The sequence below is a fragment of the Anas acuta genome, chromosome 15 (assembly GCF_963932015.1).
Source record: "Anas acuta chromosome 15, bAnaAcu1.1, whole genome shotgun sequence".
NCBI classification, from domain to species: domain Eukaryota; kingdom Metazoa; phylum Chordata; class Aves; order Anseriformes; family Anatidae; genus Anas; species Anas acuta.
The window spans coordinates 17048520-17064372 of record NC_088993.1 but is presented as its reverse complement, the minus strand read 5'-3'; the positions used below and the strand labels follow the sequence as shown (position 1 = coordinate 17064372).

At 54.4% G+C, this 15853-nt stretch overlaps 3 protein-coding genes across 11 annotated transcripts in view; 1 reads left to right on the top strand and 2 right to left on the bottom strand.

Annotated features, from left to right (window-relative positions):
* Positions 1–2424, bottom strand: part of TSC2 (TSC complex subunit 2) — a 33118-nt gene extending 30694 nt beyond the window's left edge. For all 7 annotated transcript variants that reach the window (XM_068698881.1, XM_068698883.1, XM_068698882.1 and 4 more), the window contains exons 1-4: positions 2291–2424; positions 1789–1941; positions 827–913; positions 78–188 (exon numbers count right to left, since the gene is read on the bottom strand). In XM_068698881.1, the coding sequence (XP_068554982.1) occupies positions 78–188; positions 827–913; positions 1789–1926 (336 nt within the window). In that variant the 5' untranslated portion in view covers positions 1927–1941; positions 2291–2424. The remainder of the gene's footprint in view (positions 1–77; positions 189–826; positions 914–1788; positions 1942–2290) is intronic.
* On the top strand, positions 2321–8299 carry NTHL1 (nth like DNA glycosylase 1). 2 transcript variants are annotated; one of them, XM_068698893.1, is made up of 6 exons: positions 2321–2458; positions 2803–3017; positions 4544–4714; positions 5266–5425; positions 7022–7127; positions 7800–8299. In XM_068698893.1, the coding sequence occupies exons 1-6, from the start codon at positions 2401–2403 to the stop codon at positions 7921–7923; spliced, it is 834 nt and encodes a 277-aa protein (XP_068554994.1). In that variant the 5' UTR covers positions 2321–2400; the 3' UTR covers positions 7924–8299. The 2 variants fall into 2 exon arrangements, with proteins under 2 accessions (XP_068554994.1, XP_068554995.1); XM_068698894.1 differs by having other exon boundaries at positions 2331–2434.
* Positions 8300–8863: 564 nt separating this feature from the next.
* The window catches only part of NHERF2 (NHERF family PDZ scaffold protein 2), a 32196-nt gene continuing 25206 nt past the window's right edge, over positions 8864–15853 (bottom strand). For both annotated transcript variants that reach the window (XM_068698890.1, XM_068698892.1), the window contains exons 4-7: positions 15423–15576; positions 13293–13336; positions 12907–12969; positions 8864–11302 (exon numbers count right to left, since the gene is read on the bottom strand). In XM_068698890.1, the coding sequence (XP_068554991.1) occupies positions 11144–11302; positions 12907–12969; positions 13293–13336; positions 15423–15576 (420 nt within the window). In that variant the 3' untranslated portion in view covers positions 8864–11143. The remainder of the gene's footprint in view (positions 11303–12906; positions 12970–13292; positions 13337–15422; positions 15577–15853) is intronic.

Here is a 15853-nt window from a genome sequence, read left to right as displayed (position 1 = left end):
TTGCCCGATATTTTTCACGTCATACTCTGCATGAACCCCAGTTCAAGTGCAGTGTTTTTTCTAGACTTTGTTTTCACCTGTCCTTGAACGATTGACTTCAGCAGATGAAGAACAGCGTGTCTGGCTTCAGCTGGGCGCTCTGGCTGGAGCATATCGGCTACCACTTTCCATATAGCTTCCACCGCATGCTGAAAACAAATGCAAGAGGCAGTAGTAGGACAGGTAAGCTTCTTCTGGGATCTTCACCCAGTAGAGGCCAGTCATTAATTACAGGACGTTAACGGACAAGACCTCCAGGGATCTCACGGCTGGAGTTCCTTTTTCTGAGGGAAACTCTCACCTTGCCAGTCATTAGCTCAGGTGAAGCATGTGTGATACCAAATCCTGGCCTGTACAACAACTCACACCCCAGTACCTGAAGTTCTTCTTTCACACATTTGTGCAGAAACCTTCACTTAAACATGAGTTTAAAACCAATTTGAAGTTGCTTATTAACAGGACAGCAAGCAAGCACCTCCCCTGCAAGATTAACATCATCTCCAGCAAACTGTCCTGATCAAGCCTGTGTACAGGCAGCGTTCTCCTTCCACTTAGTTCAAGAAGCCCGTCAGCTACGTGCTCTCTGCTCTGCAGCTGCCAGGCTGGACCAGACTAATGTCCTTGGCGTGTGGGCCACCCCTTCACAGGTTTGGACAGCACAAAACGTTGCTTCTGGGATTACCAGCTTGAAAAGGCGGATTAAACTACAGGAACCTCTTACAATAGGCCAAGAGCTGTTGTTTAAATTTTCAAGCTTCAAACATTCACCAAACACTTTGAAACCTACCTCTTCGATTTTTTTGGTTTTTGCCACTTCACAGATTTGGCTGATCGCTCGTATCCTATTACTTAATCCACATTCTATGCTCAGTTCCTGGAAAGAGATGGAGAAATAAGCTAAAAGCACATCTTATTAGAAACACTTATCCATTTCCCAAGGGGGATCACGAGATGTTTGAAAAAGGAGTTTTCAAACACATTTGCCCAAAATGATCTAACTATTAGTCATTATTACTGGAGCTTTTCAGGAATTTCTCCAGAAACTTTTTTCCATGAGCAAACAATGATTTGTCAGAATGAGAACTGTCACAGAACTGGAGCCAAGCAGCTTTTCACTAAAGGTCAAAACATCTCGTTTTCTTTAGAAAAGTTAATAACTCGCCAACTGCAGCACTCATCCATCCATACAGAGGAGGCAGGCAGGTGAAGGAGGGATATAAGTCTGGCTCTCCAGCTTCCAGCAGCACAGCTGCTCCAGCACAGGCAGTGAGGATTCTGGTCTCTTTCTCTCTTGTATGTGTCTTCCTCCCTATGTGACAACTGTTCTGTTTACGGACTTGCTGGACCAATTACTGGAATTTTATTTATTTCCACAAACCCATGACATCTTCATAAAACAGAAAGTTTCCAGCTTGCACTAACTGCCACTACGTAAATTTAACCAAGCTCGGACAGTGCATGCCAAGCAACACATTTTGAGAAAACACCCTGCAACCTGACAGAACAGGGGATAACATCAGGTCGTAAAACACCCCTAAACTATTCAAACACCGAATAATTAACACGCTGCGACTTCAAAGCTCACAAGTTCTACATCCATTTCACTGGAGTGAACTGAGGGAGAAGGTAAAAAGGCGAGATCACAGGGGAACAAATGGCAACACAGAAAGGAGAAGGAGCAAGCCCTCCTGTGAGGGCCTTCCCAGGTGATCCAGACCACACCACCACGACCACAGCCACCTCTCCCACCTTGAGTATTTCAGCAGTGATGATGAACTCTGTTTGCTTGCCCTCCGCCGACTTTGAACTTCCCCGGGACGTCCCCAGCCCCAGGAGATTCTTGAACTTCTCCTTCAGCCCGGAATCCTTGCTCTGAGGCTTTGCCATCGCCGCGCCGAGCCCCTGCGCACAGATCGGTTGCTGTTAGTGGGGGGGGCCCAGACCTTCAGCCCCCAGCCCAGCGCTGCCACCCCCAGCACCCGGCGTTACCCTCAGCCCGTTTAGAGGAGGCAGGAGCCGAACACGGAGGGCGAAGCAGCGAGGAGCCCGCCTGAGGCCCCCCCGCCGCCCTCCCCCCGCCTCAGCCCCGCTCCCCCCATCCCACCCCGGGGGCACGACGCAGGCCCCGGCCCCCCCTGTGCCACAACCCCGGGGCTCAGCAGAGCCCCCCCAGCCCCTCCCCGGTCCCCTCTGGTCTCCCCCCGGTCCCCTCAGACCACCCCCCCCTCCCCCGGCCGCCACCGCCGCTCACCCTCCGCTAGGCCCGGCCCCGGTGCTTCTCCCCCCCTCCCGGAAGCTTTTCCCCGCCGCTTCCGTCGCTGTCCCGGCGCGGGGGGGCCTGGGGCCGGTAGTCCCGGGGCCATGTGTGCGGCGGGGCCCGCGGCCCGGCGGCTCGGCAGGGCCGGGACCGGGGCCGCAGGTACGGGGAGGGGAGGCCGAGGCCTTCCCGGGGAGCCCCCGACCCTGCTGAGGGGGGCTTGGGTGGCCCTGACGGTGGCGGGGGGGGAGGCTGCGGGCCGGGGGGGGGCTCCAGGGCCTGCCCCGGTCCTGTCCTGCCCGGCCCCGGCCTGGTCCTGCCCGGCCCCGGGGGCCTGGACGCGGGGCCCCGCTGGGCACCGGCCTCCCCCCAGCCCCAGGCCCCTCGCCCCGGTGGCCCCGGGGGTGTCCCGGGGGCGTCCCGGGGGCTCCCAGGGCCGGTGGTGGAAGCTCTCTGGTGGCCAACGGTGGCCCCCCGGGCTCACGCCTCTCTCCTGCCCCCCGCAGCGAGCCGGGCCCCGAGCGCTGGCAGCGCCCCGAAGCGCAGCAGGAGGGGGAAGAGCAGCGCCATCGCCTACGAACCCGAGCCCCCGGAGCCCAAATGGGAGCCCGAGAACTGGAGGCAGCAGCTGGAGCGCATCCGGGAGATGAGGAGAGCCAGGGATGCTCCCGTGGATGAGATGGGAGCGGAGAAGTGCTATGACAGCAGCGCTCCCCCGCAGGTAACGGCGTCCTGCAGCCCCACAGGCACCTGGAAGCACAGAGCAGGAGAATAAATACAGGGCACGTCTGGACTCGGGGCTGGAATGGGCCCACCAGGGGTTACTGCACATGTATGAGAGAAGTGGTTTGTCCTGCTGGCGGAGGAGAGTTGGCTGCTCCCTCTCCTGCTCCTGGCTCGGGGGCTCCAGGCAGTCCCCGTGTCGGGGTGCTGGGTGCTGTCAGTTCTCTGCTCACATTCAGCCTGTGCTGGGCATTAGCAGCAAGCAAACACATCTATGAAGTGCCCTTTTCCTCAGCTTAAACTGTCAGAAGTTACCAGGCTGAACCAAGAGCAGGTAAAAATGAGACAGTTTTTGAGTAGAAATCCTGAAAATGCATTACAGCTGTCCTCCATGGCAGGCTGGCAGGGCATGAAGGCATGTTCCTTTTCTCTTAAAAAGTGTCTGTAGGAGCCCAGGGAAAATATCCAGCAAGATGGCCCTAATACAGAGGAAAAACAGCACAGGGAGAAGGTGAGGGGAGCTGAGAAAAGACTTTGCAGGCTGCTTTTGTGCTCTTCAGAGCAGCACAGAAGCATAGATTGTCATCCTTAAAGGACAGGGTCTTGAAAGGCAGGGTCGTGCTGGGATGGCAGTGTGCTCCCCAAGCCTGGGAACACTATCAAAGGCCCCAGATGGCACCTCCAGCTGGGGGCAGCATTTGCATTGGTACAAAAAACAGAGCGAGGCAAGGACGTGGCACAGCACAGGGCTGCAGGGCCAGGGGACACGGGGATCCCACGGGCAGGCTCAGCGGGGTTGTGCAGGTACAGCTGCAGTGCAGGGAGCACGTCCCTCCTGGCTGGCGCTGAGCCTGGGATCCTGCCTGACAAGGAAATACAGTTTTTACCCCAGGGGAGCGGGGTTGTTGCTTCCAACATAAAGTGGATGTTGTAACCCTCAGTGCAGCACCAACACGCTTCACACAACGTCTGATGTCATTAGAGGAACGTCTGGGTTTTGTGCTTCATTTCCCAGTCTCTGACACCCAAAATTTTTAATTGGGTTTCCCAAGGAGCTCATTGGAGCAAGATACTCAGTTCCTACTGATGCCTAGCAGAAAAGGATTTTCAAAAACTACTTTATACCGCAAGTTATATATATTAAAAATAAAAATAAATAATAAATGGATATCTATTTGTATGACCTGTGGGGTCTCCTGAGAATCCCATTATCAAGAAAAGCTTACTCTGGCCCTTTGTGGCCAAGCACTGGTGTCCTTGGATGTGAGATCCCAGCACACAGTAGCTGTTCTCTGCCCTTTTATGCATGCTGACTGCTTAGATTGAAGGTGGTTTTTTGTCCCCTTTGTTTTGTGGTAGCAGTGAAAGGTTACAGGCGATTTCTGTTTCAGCCTTCTGTTCTGTTATGGATGGATACAGCTGAAACGGCGCACTGGAATAAAGATGGTGCTGGGTGGGAGAACCCTGCCCCGCAGAGCAGGATCCTCTCTGAGCCTTTTGGTGTCTCCCTGTTGCTTCCCCCAGGTCATGCGCTACCAAGTCCTGCTGTCGCTGATGCTCTCCAGCCAGACCAAGGACCAGGTGACGTCTGCTGCCATGCTGCGCCTCCGGCAGCGCGGCCTCACGGTTGACAGCATTCTGCAGATGGATGATGTGACGCTTGGGCAGATCATTTATCCTGTAGGCTTCTGGAGGGTGAGTGCAGGACCGCAACAGCACCCGACAGGCGTGTGGAGGAGCCTCTTCCACCGTCCTCAGCTCCCATGTAGCTGACAGAAACGGCTCAGAAGCCGTGGAGAGGAACATGGGGTGGGTGGCTTGGCCCTCGCAGGCTGTATCTTGTGGCTGTGCTGAAAGTAGGTGCTGAAGGCAGGAGGTGGGTGTGAAGCAGCCCTGCCCCTGAGACTTACCCCAGCCTGCGTTCAGCCTCTATTCCATGCCCCGCGGTGATCTTTTCCCTGGAGTCGAGTTACAGGCTGTATTTTATGCTGGTTTTAGCAATTTGTATTCACAGCAAGCTTGTTTGCTGCAGTGCCTGCAGAGTGCAGAGGAGGCTCGAGCTAATCAGCTTTCAGCGTTTTCAAGGAGAACTCAAAGACCTCTGCCACCCCTCTGCAAACTCCAGCGCCTGGCCTCACACATAACGCACACTGAGGAATGGTTTTATTTTTTTCCTGAGCTGTTTGTCTCTTTTCTCTGCATTGGAGGGCAACTTGTCTTTTCTGCCTTTCCCCTTGGTTTTCCAGAACAAGGTGAAGTACATAAAGCAGACGACAGCCATCCTGAAGCAGAAGTATGGGGGCGACATACCAAGCACTGTGGAGGAGCTGGTGAAGCTGCCAGGAGTGGGGCCCAAAATGGCCCACTTGGCCATGAACATTGCCTGGAACAGTGTGTCTGGGATAGGTAGGTTGGACTGTATTTTCCACATTCCTCTCCTCCTAAATCCTGCCCAATCCATTCTTGGGTTGAGGGGATGCATTGCAAGCTGCCTGCCCGAGGAGCCTAACAGTACTGCTTTGATTTAGTCATCTGCACACCATATCTTGTATTTGGGTGGGTGCAGCTACTCACAGTGGATGTGTTGCTAGGATTTAATGAACTGTTTTGCCCAAATTTTGAAGGAAAAATCCCCTAGTTCCCAAGTTCCACTCCCTCCACTCAGATGCTGATAAGCAGAGCAGCTATTGCTTAATTGTGTAGGCATCCCAAAAGATGTGCTAGGAGAATAACGCTTTGAAATCTCCTTGGAGTCAACTGAAAGGGCGTTGAGGATAAGTTTGTGATTTGCAGATAGCTCTAGGATAGTCTGAGGTTGGTTTATTGTTGGTTTTGTTTTTTACCAAGGTTGTTTCTGTTTAAACAAATCTTGGTTAGGATTTTTGTGTTTGGCAAGCCTTTAAGAGGGCAGAAGCAAGGCTCAGTCTGCAGTGCCAGTTGGCTGAAATCAGTGATTCACAGTGAGTTGGAAAAAGAAACGGTCTGAGGCAACCCGCAGGTACTGAATTTCTGATATTTTAGTTCTTGCAGCTGGGCCCCTTCAGGAATGGGGCCGGGGCTGCACAACGCAGCCGGCAGATGGAGCTGGGAGATCAGCGCAGCCCAGGGACCCTGGGGACAGATTAATATTCCAAGAGTATTTGCAGCTTAATGGAGGGCCCTGGGAAGGCCAGTAACGGTGCCACCTGATGACTGCAGGCCACTAAAGCCAGCGCACAACCCCAGGGCAGTGCAAGCAGTAGCTGACCCCTGCAGCCCCACTGGTGCCTGCCAGCTGTACAAAATGTGGCTCCTCTGCAAGTCAGCAGCGTTTGGGGGCTGGTTTCTCCCTGCTGTGGGGGAGGGAAGTCCAGTGGGAGCCAAACTAGCCAACTGTTTTCCAAATAATTGTGTGTTCAGTTTTGATTTAGGAGGCAAGACTTAGTCTTCCTGTTTACAGCAGTTTCCTGGGTTTTGCCCAATTAGCCATAGAGACAGGTTTATCGCTCCTGATCTAACAATAATATACTTTGCATTCTGAGCTTTTTAGCTCAAAGCACTTTCTAAACATTTGTTTAAACCTCACAAACCCTCTTGTGTTAGTAGGCATTATGAAATGTGTTTTCCATCTGGGTAAACTAAGGGGCAGAGATTGCAACTTGCGTAACATCAGCTGAAACACCCAGAGGAAGAGAACCCGGGACAGGCTGCCCTGTGCCTGCTAGATCAGAGTGCGGAAACCTTTGTAAGAAGGCTCTGTAAGATTGTGTCAGCGTGTAGCTAGCTGCGTGGTATGAGATATCCACCCTGCCTGCTGCTGGCTCTGCGCCTAGGAAGAAACCAGCCTGTTTGTTCTGCGGGCGAGCCTCCCCTTCTGTTTCACCTGCCGTGTTGCTGCAGGGCCACGGAGGAAACCTGCTGCAGGGTGCTGAACCTGCTTTGCTGTGACAAACAGCCCTGGCTGCGCTCCTTCCATTCAGGCGTGTCAGCCCCCCACCTAAACTCTGGGCTCTCCCTTCCTAGCTGTGGACACCCACGTGCACAGGATCACAAACAGGCTGAAGTGGGTGAAGAAGGAGACCAGATACCCTGAGGAAACTCGGGTGGCGCTGGAGGACTGGCTGCCCAGGTGAGGTCTGAGCCCCCAGCCTCATTCCTTGATACCATGCCCCTACTTGGAGGAGCCACAGCTGCACGCAGTCCTGCCGATGGCATTTTCAGTGCCTCCTTTTTATGGCAGGACTTGTCTGCAGGTGTCTCTCCTCTCCCACAGGGCTGCTGTGGCAGCATCTCCGCTGCTGGGTGGGTTCCCCGCTATCAGATGTGTGTGTCAGTCACTGCTAGTCCAGGAAGGTACCTGCAGGCCTTGGTGCCATGCTCTTTTGCCTAAACAAACGCATTATGACCCAAGCCAGATACGTTCTGCACGGGACCTTGCTAAGTCTAACAGCCACAGTACTGTCAGGCCATGGTTGGATTTTGGCCTTCACTGAGGCTTAATCTTCTGTATCAAATGCCAGCTGACAGGTAGGGCTCCCCAGTCTGTCACGTCTCCACATCTGGCATTCACGCAAGAGAACGCCCACACGCGCTTTATGTGGCTGTCCTCTGCCTCTCCTCCCTCCCTGCCACGTTCAGCGTGCTCAGGAACAGCTAGGAGGGCTGTTTCTAGCAAGAGGCAGCTTGGGCAGCCAAAAGGAACAAAAGCAGTGAGTGAAAGTTGTCCATCTAAAAGTATGATCTGTTCTTTAACCCTTCTGAGCAGCTGTATCGGAAAGCTAACGGTCTCCTCTCACTACAGGGATCTCTGGAGGGAGATAAACTGGCTCCTGGTGGGTTTTGGCCAGCAGACCTGCCTGCCCGTGAATCCTCGCTGCAAAGAATGCCTCAATCAAGATATTTGCCCAGCTGCTAAGAGACGCTGAGGGAACATCCTGGCTTCTTAGAGCAACAGAGCTGCTTCAGCCCAGAGCTGAGCCCTAGGACTGCTGTGCTTTGCACAGGGCTGACTGTGTGACTGCAGGGAAATGGGAGACTGCTGCCGCCAGCTAAGTGTCTCTGGAGAGGGAGAAGCTTGCTGGCAGTGGCTGAGCTCTCAAGAGGAAAAAGGGTCTTTCAAAGTGCAGCAGTCCTGCTGCGTCAGTGCTGCCGGCTCCAGCCCCCGGGTGAATGCCTGAGCGTGTCCCAGCCGAGCAGCAGGCTGTGCGCTGTCAGGAACAGCTGGAGAGGAGTGCTTCGTGCTGCAGGATCTGCTGCTGCTTGTAAATACACATTTAATAAAGGTGGCGGGTTGTTTTCTAACGCGTGTGAGATTTGCTGGCATCTCTGCAACACTGGGCAGGGGGAGGAGAGCTCCGATGGCCTCACCGCAGCGTGAGCCCATAGCAACCAGCCCTGCCAGGGCTTGCAGCCTGCCAAGGCGCCTGCCTGGTGCTGGCAACAAGAACCATGGGCTGTAAGGTCCAGCTAAAAGCTTCACAACCCAGGGCCAGAGGCAGCCATTGCTTGGACAAGTGACCTTTGAGTCCTGCTGGCACAGGAGCCTAGGGGACACAGCGCACAGGGAGCAGGTGACAATCCAGCTTCACGCTCTTGCTTGTCAGATGTGTGCTGGCACAGCTTACACAGCCACAGGATCCAGGTTGGTGTGCGCCTCAGAAGCTGACAGAGGGGCCACCACCCACGTGTGCGTTTTGTTCTTCAAAGAAAGGGCAGTGCTGACTTCATTGTAGAGCTTCAAAGGAATAATTTCAGCTACTCTTTAAACAGGCAAGGGAGGAAGCAAAGTTTATAACGTGCTAAAGAAGGCTGTAATTCCGCTCTGAAGTTCCCTACCAAACAGATGAAGAACGAGCAAATAAGTGGTACATGGGAAAACAAAGTTTATTACTGACATTACAGTGTACATTGTTTTTACAATGCAGCTAACAGCCTTACACTTTATTGATTTTTTTTTTCCACGTTAAATGTACAGGAACTGAATAATTACTACTGAGCTACAAGATGTCAGAAATATGATAAGTGCTTTAACCAGGAGCAATTTCCATGGACTAAGCAGAGATTAAGATTCTGAAATCTTATCAGTACAGACTTGCACACCTGATTTCTTTTGATCTGCATTCAGAACTACGTGTTCCTTTTTCCCCCCCTTAACTACAGTGGTCCAGTCTTGGGTGAGAAATGCGGTATTTACAAACGAGGCTTTGCTCTCTGACATGCACGGTGGGTTGAGTTCGTGGTGTAGTGGGGAGCGCTCTGCCCTGCACAGAGCGGAGCACTGCCTGGGGTTTGGCTACGCAGGCACTGGAAGCAACGTGCATACCGTGAAAAAGGAGGACGCCTTCAGTCCTTCCTGATTTCCTACAGAAGCAAGTATTTTGGGGACCGAAAAGAGAGGAGCTAATCGTCTTTGAGGTGGGGTAGAGAAGAGGCCTCTAATAATTGGCAGAGTCCTGGTGGGGGGAAAAAACCTCTCTGCATCTCGAGCAGTCATCCTGCCGCCACTCTCATCACCAATAGCCAAACACCTGCGCCAGTCCCTCTCCAAAGGCATTTTTCAACCTGTCCAGCCCATCAACACTTTGCACCTTCGTAAAAAAGAAATCTCCTTCACCTCTGAGGGTTTCCGTGCTCTCGCCAGCCAGCAGCAGCCCCGGCAGCTCCCTGGGGCACAGCCAAACGCCCCGGCCCCGCGCTGCCCCTGTGCTGAGCCACGGGCAGCCGCCGAGGAGAGCAGCAAATGGTATAAGGCACCTTTTAGTTCAGCATTTAGGAAATGCACACAGAGCCACCACAACACCCGTAGCGCGCCGACCAACCCAAAGGCCTCTGCCTTGTAATACATCAGCTCTGGGGAATAATACAGGGCAAAGTCGCAGCCAAGTCTTTTGTTTAAAATAGTCATCAAGGGCCAAGTTATTGCTGCCATTTGCATTGAGCTGGGAAAAGTGGTTTTGCACGCAACTGTGCCCAGTCCCTTCCCCCTGCGGTTTTGACACGGGAGCCAAAACACAAACCTTCCCCAGTGAAACACCTCCGCCTGCAGCCTGTGAGCACGTTGTGTTTCGTCTTCCTTGGTCACAGCCAAAGAACTTATGCTGGCTTCATCTGCAGTGCTTTAAAGATAGGTTTTGAGGGCTTGAGAACACGCTGCTTTTGGTACTAAAGCAGGACACAGCGCCAAAGCAATCACCCAGGACATCGATGCTCTCCTAACTATGAGTCTGCTCTGTCGCCAGCCCCACTGAGACTTGGGGAGCTTTGGGGACCCCGCCAGCCCTGCCCAGGGATGGGGGACACCATGGGGGGAGCGAGAGGCAGGGTGCCAGCCCCGAGGGCTCCCCGGAGATGTGCTTGGTCCTGCAGCATCTCCTGCAACCTCTTGCTGCGTTGTGCAAACTGTGGGACTGGGGGCATTTGGTGCTGGGTTTGTCTTGCTTGTACATCCTGCAACCTGGGGGGAACAGGGGGGTGAAAGGGGGCTTTTATTGCTGGGGCAGAAGTTGCTGCTGGGAGGGAGGCTCCTACACTAACTGGAAACAGGTAGGGCTTCATTAAAAAACACCAACGAGAACTTTTTTTCATTTCAATAGCAAAGTCAACACGAGAGATTTCCAGCCACTGCCCCTTTTCCCATCGTGAGGGGGTAAAGCTGCAGGCCGGGGGCTGGGGGTGCTGCCACCCCCCGGCCACCCACCACGGCGAGGCCGTAGGACATTTGCACAGGGGCACAGAGCATCCCATGGGGCTCAGCCTGGGACACCCGCAAAACCAAAACTAACACCCCAATTAAAAAAAAAAAAAAAAGTAATAAAAGCCTAAATTATGCAGGTAAGAAATGAGAGTTAAACTCTTCCAGTCTTTTCTCAGCAGGAACAGGGGACAGCAGGCAGCCAGACCGGGCTGAAGAGCAAGCAAGAAAAGGAGCTTTGGTCACATTTGTCTTATGAGAATCGCTGGTGAGTAACAACAACAATAATAATAATAATAACATCAATAAAAAAGGACTTTAAAATACGCCTCATAAAAGCAACCAGTGAAGAGCAGAGCACAAAGCATCTCACGTGGACACTGAAGGAGAGGGCGCAGGCACCTCTGAACGTCCGGCCAGGTGCAGGGGAAGGCAGGCAGTGCCACCAGCGAGGTTCAGAAATTACTGAAAATCTCTCGCTTCTTGTTCCAGTCCATCTGCGGAGCCCTCTTCTTCACCCGCTTGGCCCGCACCTTCTCCTTGGCCTCGGCAGCCGTGGGGCTCAGGCTCAGCCCGCTCTCCTCAAACGGGTCCCTCTTCTCCGAGTCTCCGTCCTGCACAGAGAGGGAAGATCAACCTTCTGCCCCCAGCACTGTGTGCCCAAAGCCACCCGGCATCCCATCCCCAAGCTGCTGGGAGCAGAAATCTCCAAGCATGTGTGTGAGATAAGCAAACTTGCAGGTTTTTAAGAGGAGGTCGCAGCCCTTGCCCCATGTCGTGCCTATGGTTTAACCAGCAGCAGCAGCATCTGCGTAGGCACAGAGCAAATAATTACATTGCACTCAGTGGGTGTTGTTCCTGCACCGTTGCAGCCAGGAACCCCTGTGCTCAAATGGCCGGGTTCCAGTTTGCTCCAGAGAACAGCCAGAGCCAGGATCCGGCAGTGCCTGTGTGCCCAGCACATTTTACTTCAGGAATTGTACTGGGAAGAGCATCCTTCTGTCTGCCTAGTAAGAGTGCTGTATGATACAGAAATCAGCTTTCCTTCCTAAACTCACTGCAGCAGCATCCTGCACGCACCACACTCATGTGAACAGCAAACATGCAGAATAAAAACCTTCATTTGTAAGGAAACATCTTAAAGCCTGCCCACTGGCATAGCTTTAACGCACACACGAAGCTCCAAAGGGATTTCACAAAAACCCTGCCAGGAGCTACGGGCAGGTCTCCCATCAGCGCTGCCTGCAAGAGAACTGCTTTGCTCTGGCTTTTGGATGCAAACTGGTTGGCGTGCACTGCTTAGCACGGCACACCATCGCCGAGGAGCAGGACATGTATTATTTAATGCTCAGAGAGAAATAGAGCTGCCAGACTGCAGGCACTTGGCCCAGCTCTCGGACACAGCTGGCGTGCGCAGCCTCTGAGCCTGAGATGCTGGAGAGGCTCCGGGCACCTCAGACCTAAAACCCTTGAAGGCACCCTTTCATCTTACACCTCCAAACTATTACAGCACCAGTTAATTCGCTGCCATTACCCCTTGGCTCTCTCCTCTGCTGGCCCTTGGGGCAGCCCCATTTCCCCAGGGCAGAGCACACGGAGCCCACCAGTCCCTTGGGGCACAGCACACAGTGGGACCCTCACAAACCATCCCCTAACATGGGGCATCTGCTGCTGCTGGCAGAGCCCTCCTGTCCCCCGACAAGGACTGGAAGGAATCTGCAACCATCACTTAACCCAACCCCACTCCTGCCCGTCTGAAAGCAGAAGGGAAGGCAGAACATGATAGCATTTAATTCACACTCGAATGCTTTTATATTTCTCTGACGTGGGTTTGGGGGGCAGTGTGCTGCTGCTGGCCCCCTCCCCGGGCACACACAGCCCTGGCAGCAGCTCGCCTTGCTCCCACACGCTCCAGCCAGATGTGCTCGGGACGGCCTCGCCAGGCCACCCAAGGGGTCATCGATGCCCCCAGGAACGCAGCTGCCTCTGGGCTGGAGCCAGCAGCTGCCGGGAGCTCACGGCCGCATTTCATGCGGATTTACAGGGCAGGGCATGAAAGCAAACTCCCTGTTTTGCTTGCTGGGTGGATACAAGTGTACCCAAGTCTGCAATCTGAAACTGAAATTGCATTTAGAGGCATTTTTGCCCAGTACCATAACACAAACACGTACACATGTAAGCATGTACAAAGAAGAGGGTGTGTGATCGGGGTTTTTACCTCTGATTCCTTCCCGGGACTTTGAAGGTCACTGTGAGATGAAGATGTGGATCCTCCGTTCAGCTATTGGAAATGAAAATGTTAGTCCAGTTTGTGCAAAGACAAAAAAAAAAAAACAACACACAAATAAATGGACAGGGGGGGGGAGCCACTGCTCCCCTGTCCCCACCACCCACCCACCTCCTCCCGCTGTCCCTGGGGAAAAGGAGTGAATTGGTCTCACACCAGCCTCGTGCAAACCCGAAATTAAAGCTGCATCAGGAAGCAATTACAATTAGCTAGCAGTGGTTAAGCTGAGCTAAATGAGCTTCAGGGAGGCTGCGAGGTTCCCTCTGCTCTGAGCCCACCCGGGACCACCCAGCCCCCAGGAGCAGGCGAGGACTCACCTGCGTCTGTGCGGATCCGTTCGTCAGGGGCTGAGGCACCACACCTGAGGGCCACGCAAAAGAAAAATGTGTTGAATATACTCATAAATACACTGCTGGGCTCCTAGGGGAGTGCCCTCCAGCATCGCCCCTGGCTGAACCCCTCCTGGCACAGGGTCTCCACCCCAGCCCCAAAAGCCCAGCGCACCCCTTCCCTCAGAGCTGCAGCCAGACCCAGCCCGCGCTGCCTCTGAGCTCAGGCAAACACCTCTGTACCCCCATGCCCTCTAGAACCACATTCTTCTGAAACCTCAATTTCCTTTGATTTCCCTGTTTTCATCAAAAGAAAATGTCTTCCAGGAAGGGGACCGAGCAGCTTCCCCCTGTGAGCACTAAACGCGGTGTACTCCCAGTTCTGACAGTGAAGTAATTTTTCTTCAGAAGCCGTTTAATCAGAAATCTTAAAAACCAGCCCAACGCTATTTGCTGAAATCAGCATCTTGGTGTTGCAACAGCACGGGGCAAACAACCCTCCTTTCATGTACCTTGCCATTTTTTTGCCCGGTTCCAATGATTTGCGCTAATAACGCTCCAAACAATGGCAAATTCATTGCAGATGAGCTGCCAGTCACCGCGACCCAGCCATCGCTAGAGGCAGCCCGGGACAGACAAGCTGTGGTGTCACAGATGTGCTAATTGCAGCAGGGCTAACGACTGAGCACGAACACGTCTGGGGGCACAGGGCCCTTTCAGTGCACGGCACGGGGTGAGACCGGCTCGGTGGGACCCCAGGGGGACCCCAGGGTGCCCCCAGCGCACAGCGGCCGAGCAGAAAACAATGCTGTGCGTGCACGCCTTGTGTAACAGCAGCTCCAGTGAAGCAAGAGCTGTGCCTGCAGCCAAGGGCAGCCTGCAACTGCAGAAACCCAGAGCTGCTGATGTTACAGCTCCAAGCCACTGCCCGTGCATCACATCCAGGGCTGGCCAGGCTTCCCAAAGAGCTGATTTTTGGGATGTGTCAGTGCAAACTTAGGTATTTCCAATGTAAACCAGGGCACTTTTTTTATTTAATAAAAACAAAAGATGACTTTGAAAACGTGCTGGTGTGATGACCTCAGCTGTGGCATCAGGACAGCCATGCCCAAGCGGTGCAGGGCTGCGGGCCAGGCAGACCCGCTCCTTGCTGACCCCCGAGGAAAGCATCCAACATCCAGCAGGGAGCTGCAGAGCCAGGGCCCAGCACTTGAGCACCCACCCGCGCACCCTGGCGTGCGGCTGGCCCCGGCCACGTCCCCGCTGCAGGGAACAAGGGCTCCTTTGTGCTCGTGCCAGCAGCCAGCGCTCGCACCGGCTCCTCCTCAACCGCTTCGGAGCATCTGACACCGCTTTCGCCCCGCGTGCTCCTCGGCACGGTTTGACCCGTTCCTTTGGGCAAATCTTCCCCTTGAGCACCTGGCAGACCGGGAATGTCCTGCAGAGTTCAGGTTGGACAGGGGCTGGAAGCGTGGGAAGCAGAGCCCCCCGTTGGGCTGCAGGGCAGCTCCCTCCCCGTGGCAGGTCGGGGAGCGGCCGGGCTGCTTTCTCTGCCAGGTTTCAGCAGCAAGGGAAACATTTCCTGCAGCAGCCGCCCTTGTGATCGCTGTCGCGTGAAGTCCTTCCCTCTACACGCACATGGGGCCAGCCCCAGAGTTTCTCCATGCACCTTCAGGCTCCGTCTCGGGAGCACAGAGCGGTGTGGGGTTATAGTGCCCTCCCTCTTACAGCCCCATATCAGCACTATGGGGCCGGCTGCTCTGCTCCCAGGCACTGCAAACAAAGCAGGAGCAGCCCCAGGATCCGCCACCAGAACAGATCCCACCTGAGCATCCCTCCCCGAGCAACGTGCTCAGCGCCCCCCCCAGCACCCTCCTCATCCCAGCCACCTCCTGGCAGCGAGTTCCTGGGTTAATTATTCACCGTGCAAAAAAATAACAAATTGTTTTTTTGGCTAGATTAGGAAGTATTCTCACTGCTTATAAATAGCTGGGTGGTGCTCAGGAAACTACTGAGGGATGAGACAAGGGAAACATGACTCTGGCACTTCTGAAATCCCACCCAGTGTCCCAGTGAGTCACGAGAGCTGTGGGGTCGCCCAGCAGAGCCGAGTCTCACCTTTGGTGTGCTCCTCGGTGGGGGTCACCCCCAGCTTCTTGAAGTAATCATCTGTTTCGGGGTCCACCACCAGGAGCCTGGCTTCGCTCTCCCTGGCCTTGATGTGGGACACGACCTCCGAGTGCCTCAGCCCCTCCACGTTTATCCCGTTCACCTGCAAAGCGGCACCATCAGGACCAGGTCTGGCTCCCGCAGCACAGACAGGGGAACAACCCCTGTGCTCACCTTTCGTATCACCAAAAACCTCTGCCCAAAACTCCTGAACCCCGTGCAGGGAGACCCAGCCAGAGCCTCCACCACCACCCCATGTGCCCAGGTGCTCAGGGACTTGCAGGTTCCCCTCCACTGATTTCATTCACCTTAGCATTGCCCCAAACACCTCAGCCTGCACTGAGATCTCCGTGTCCTGCTCCACAGGGCTCGTGGCTGCT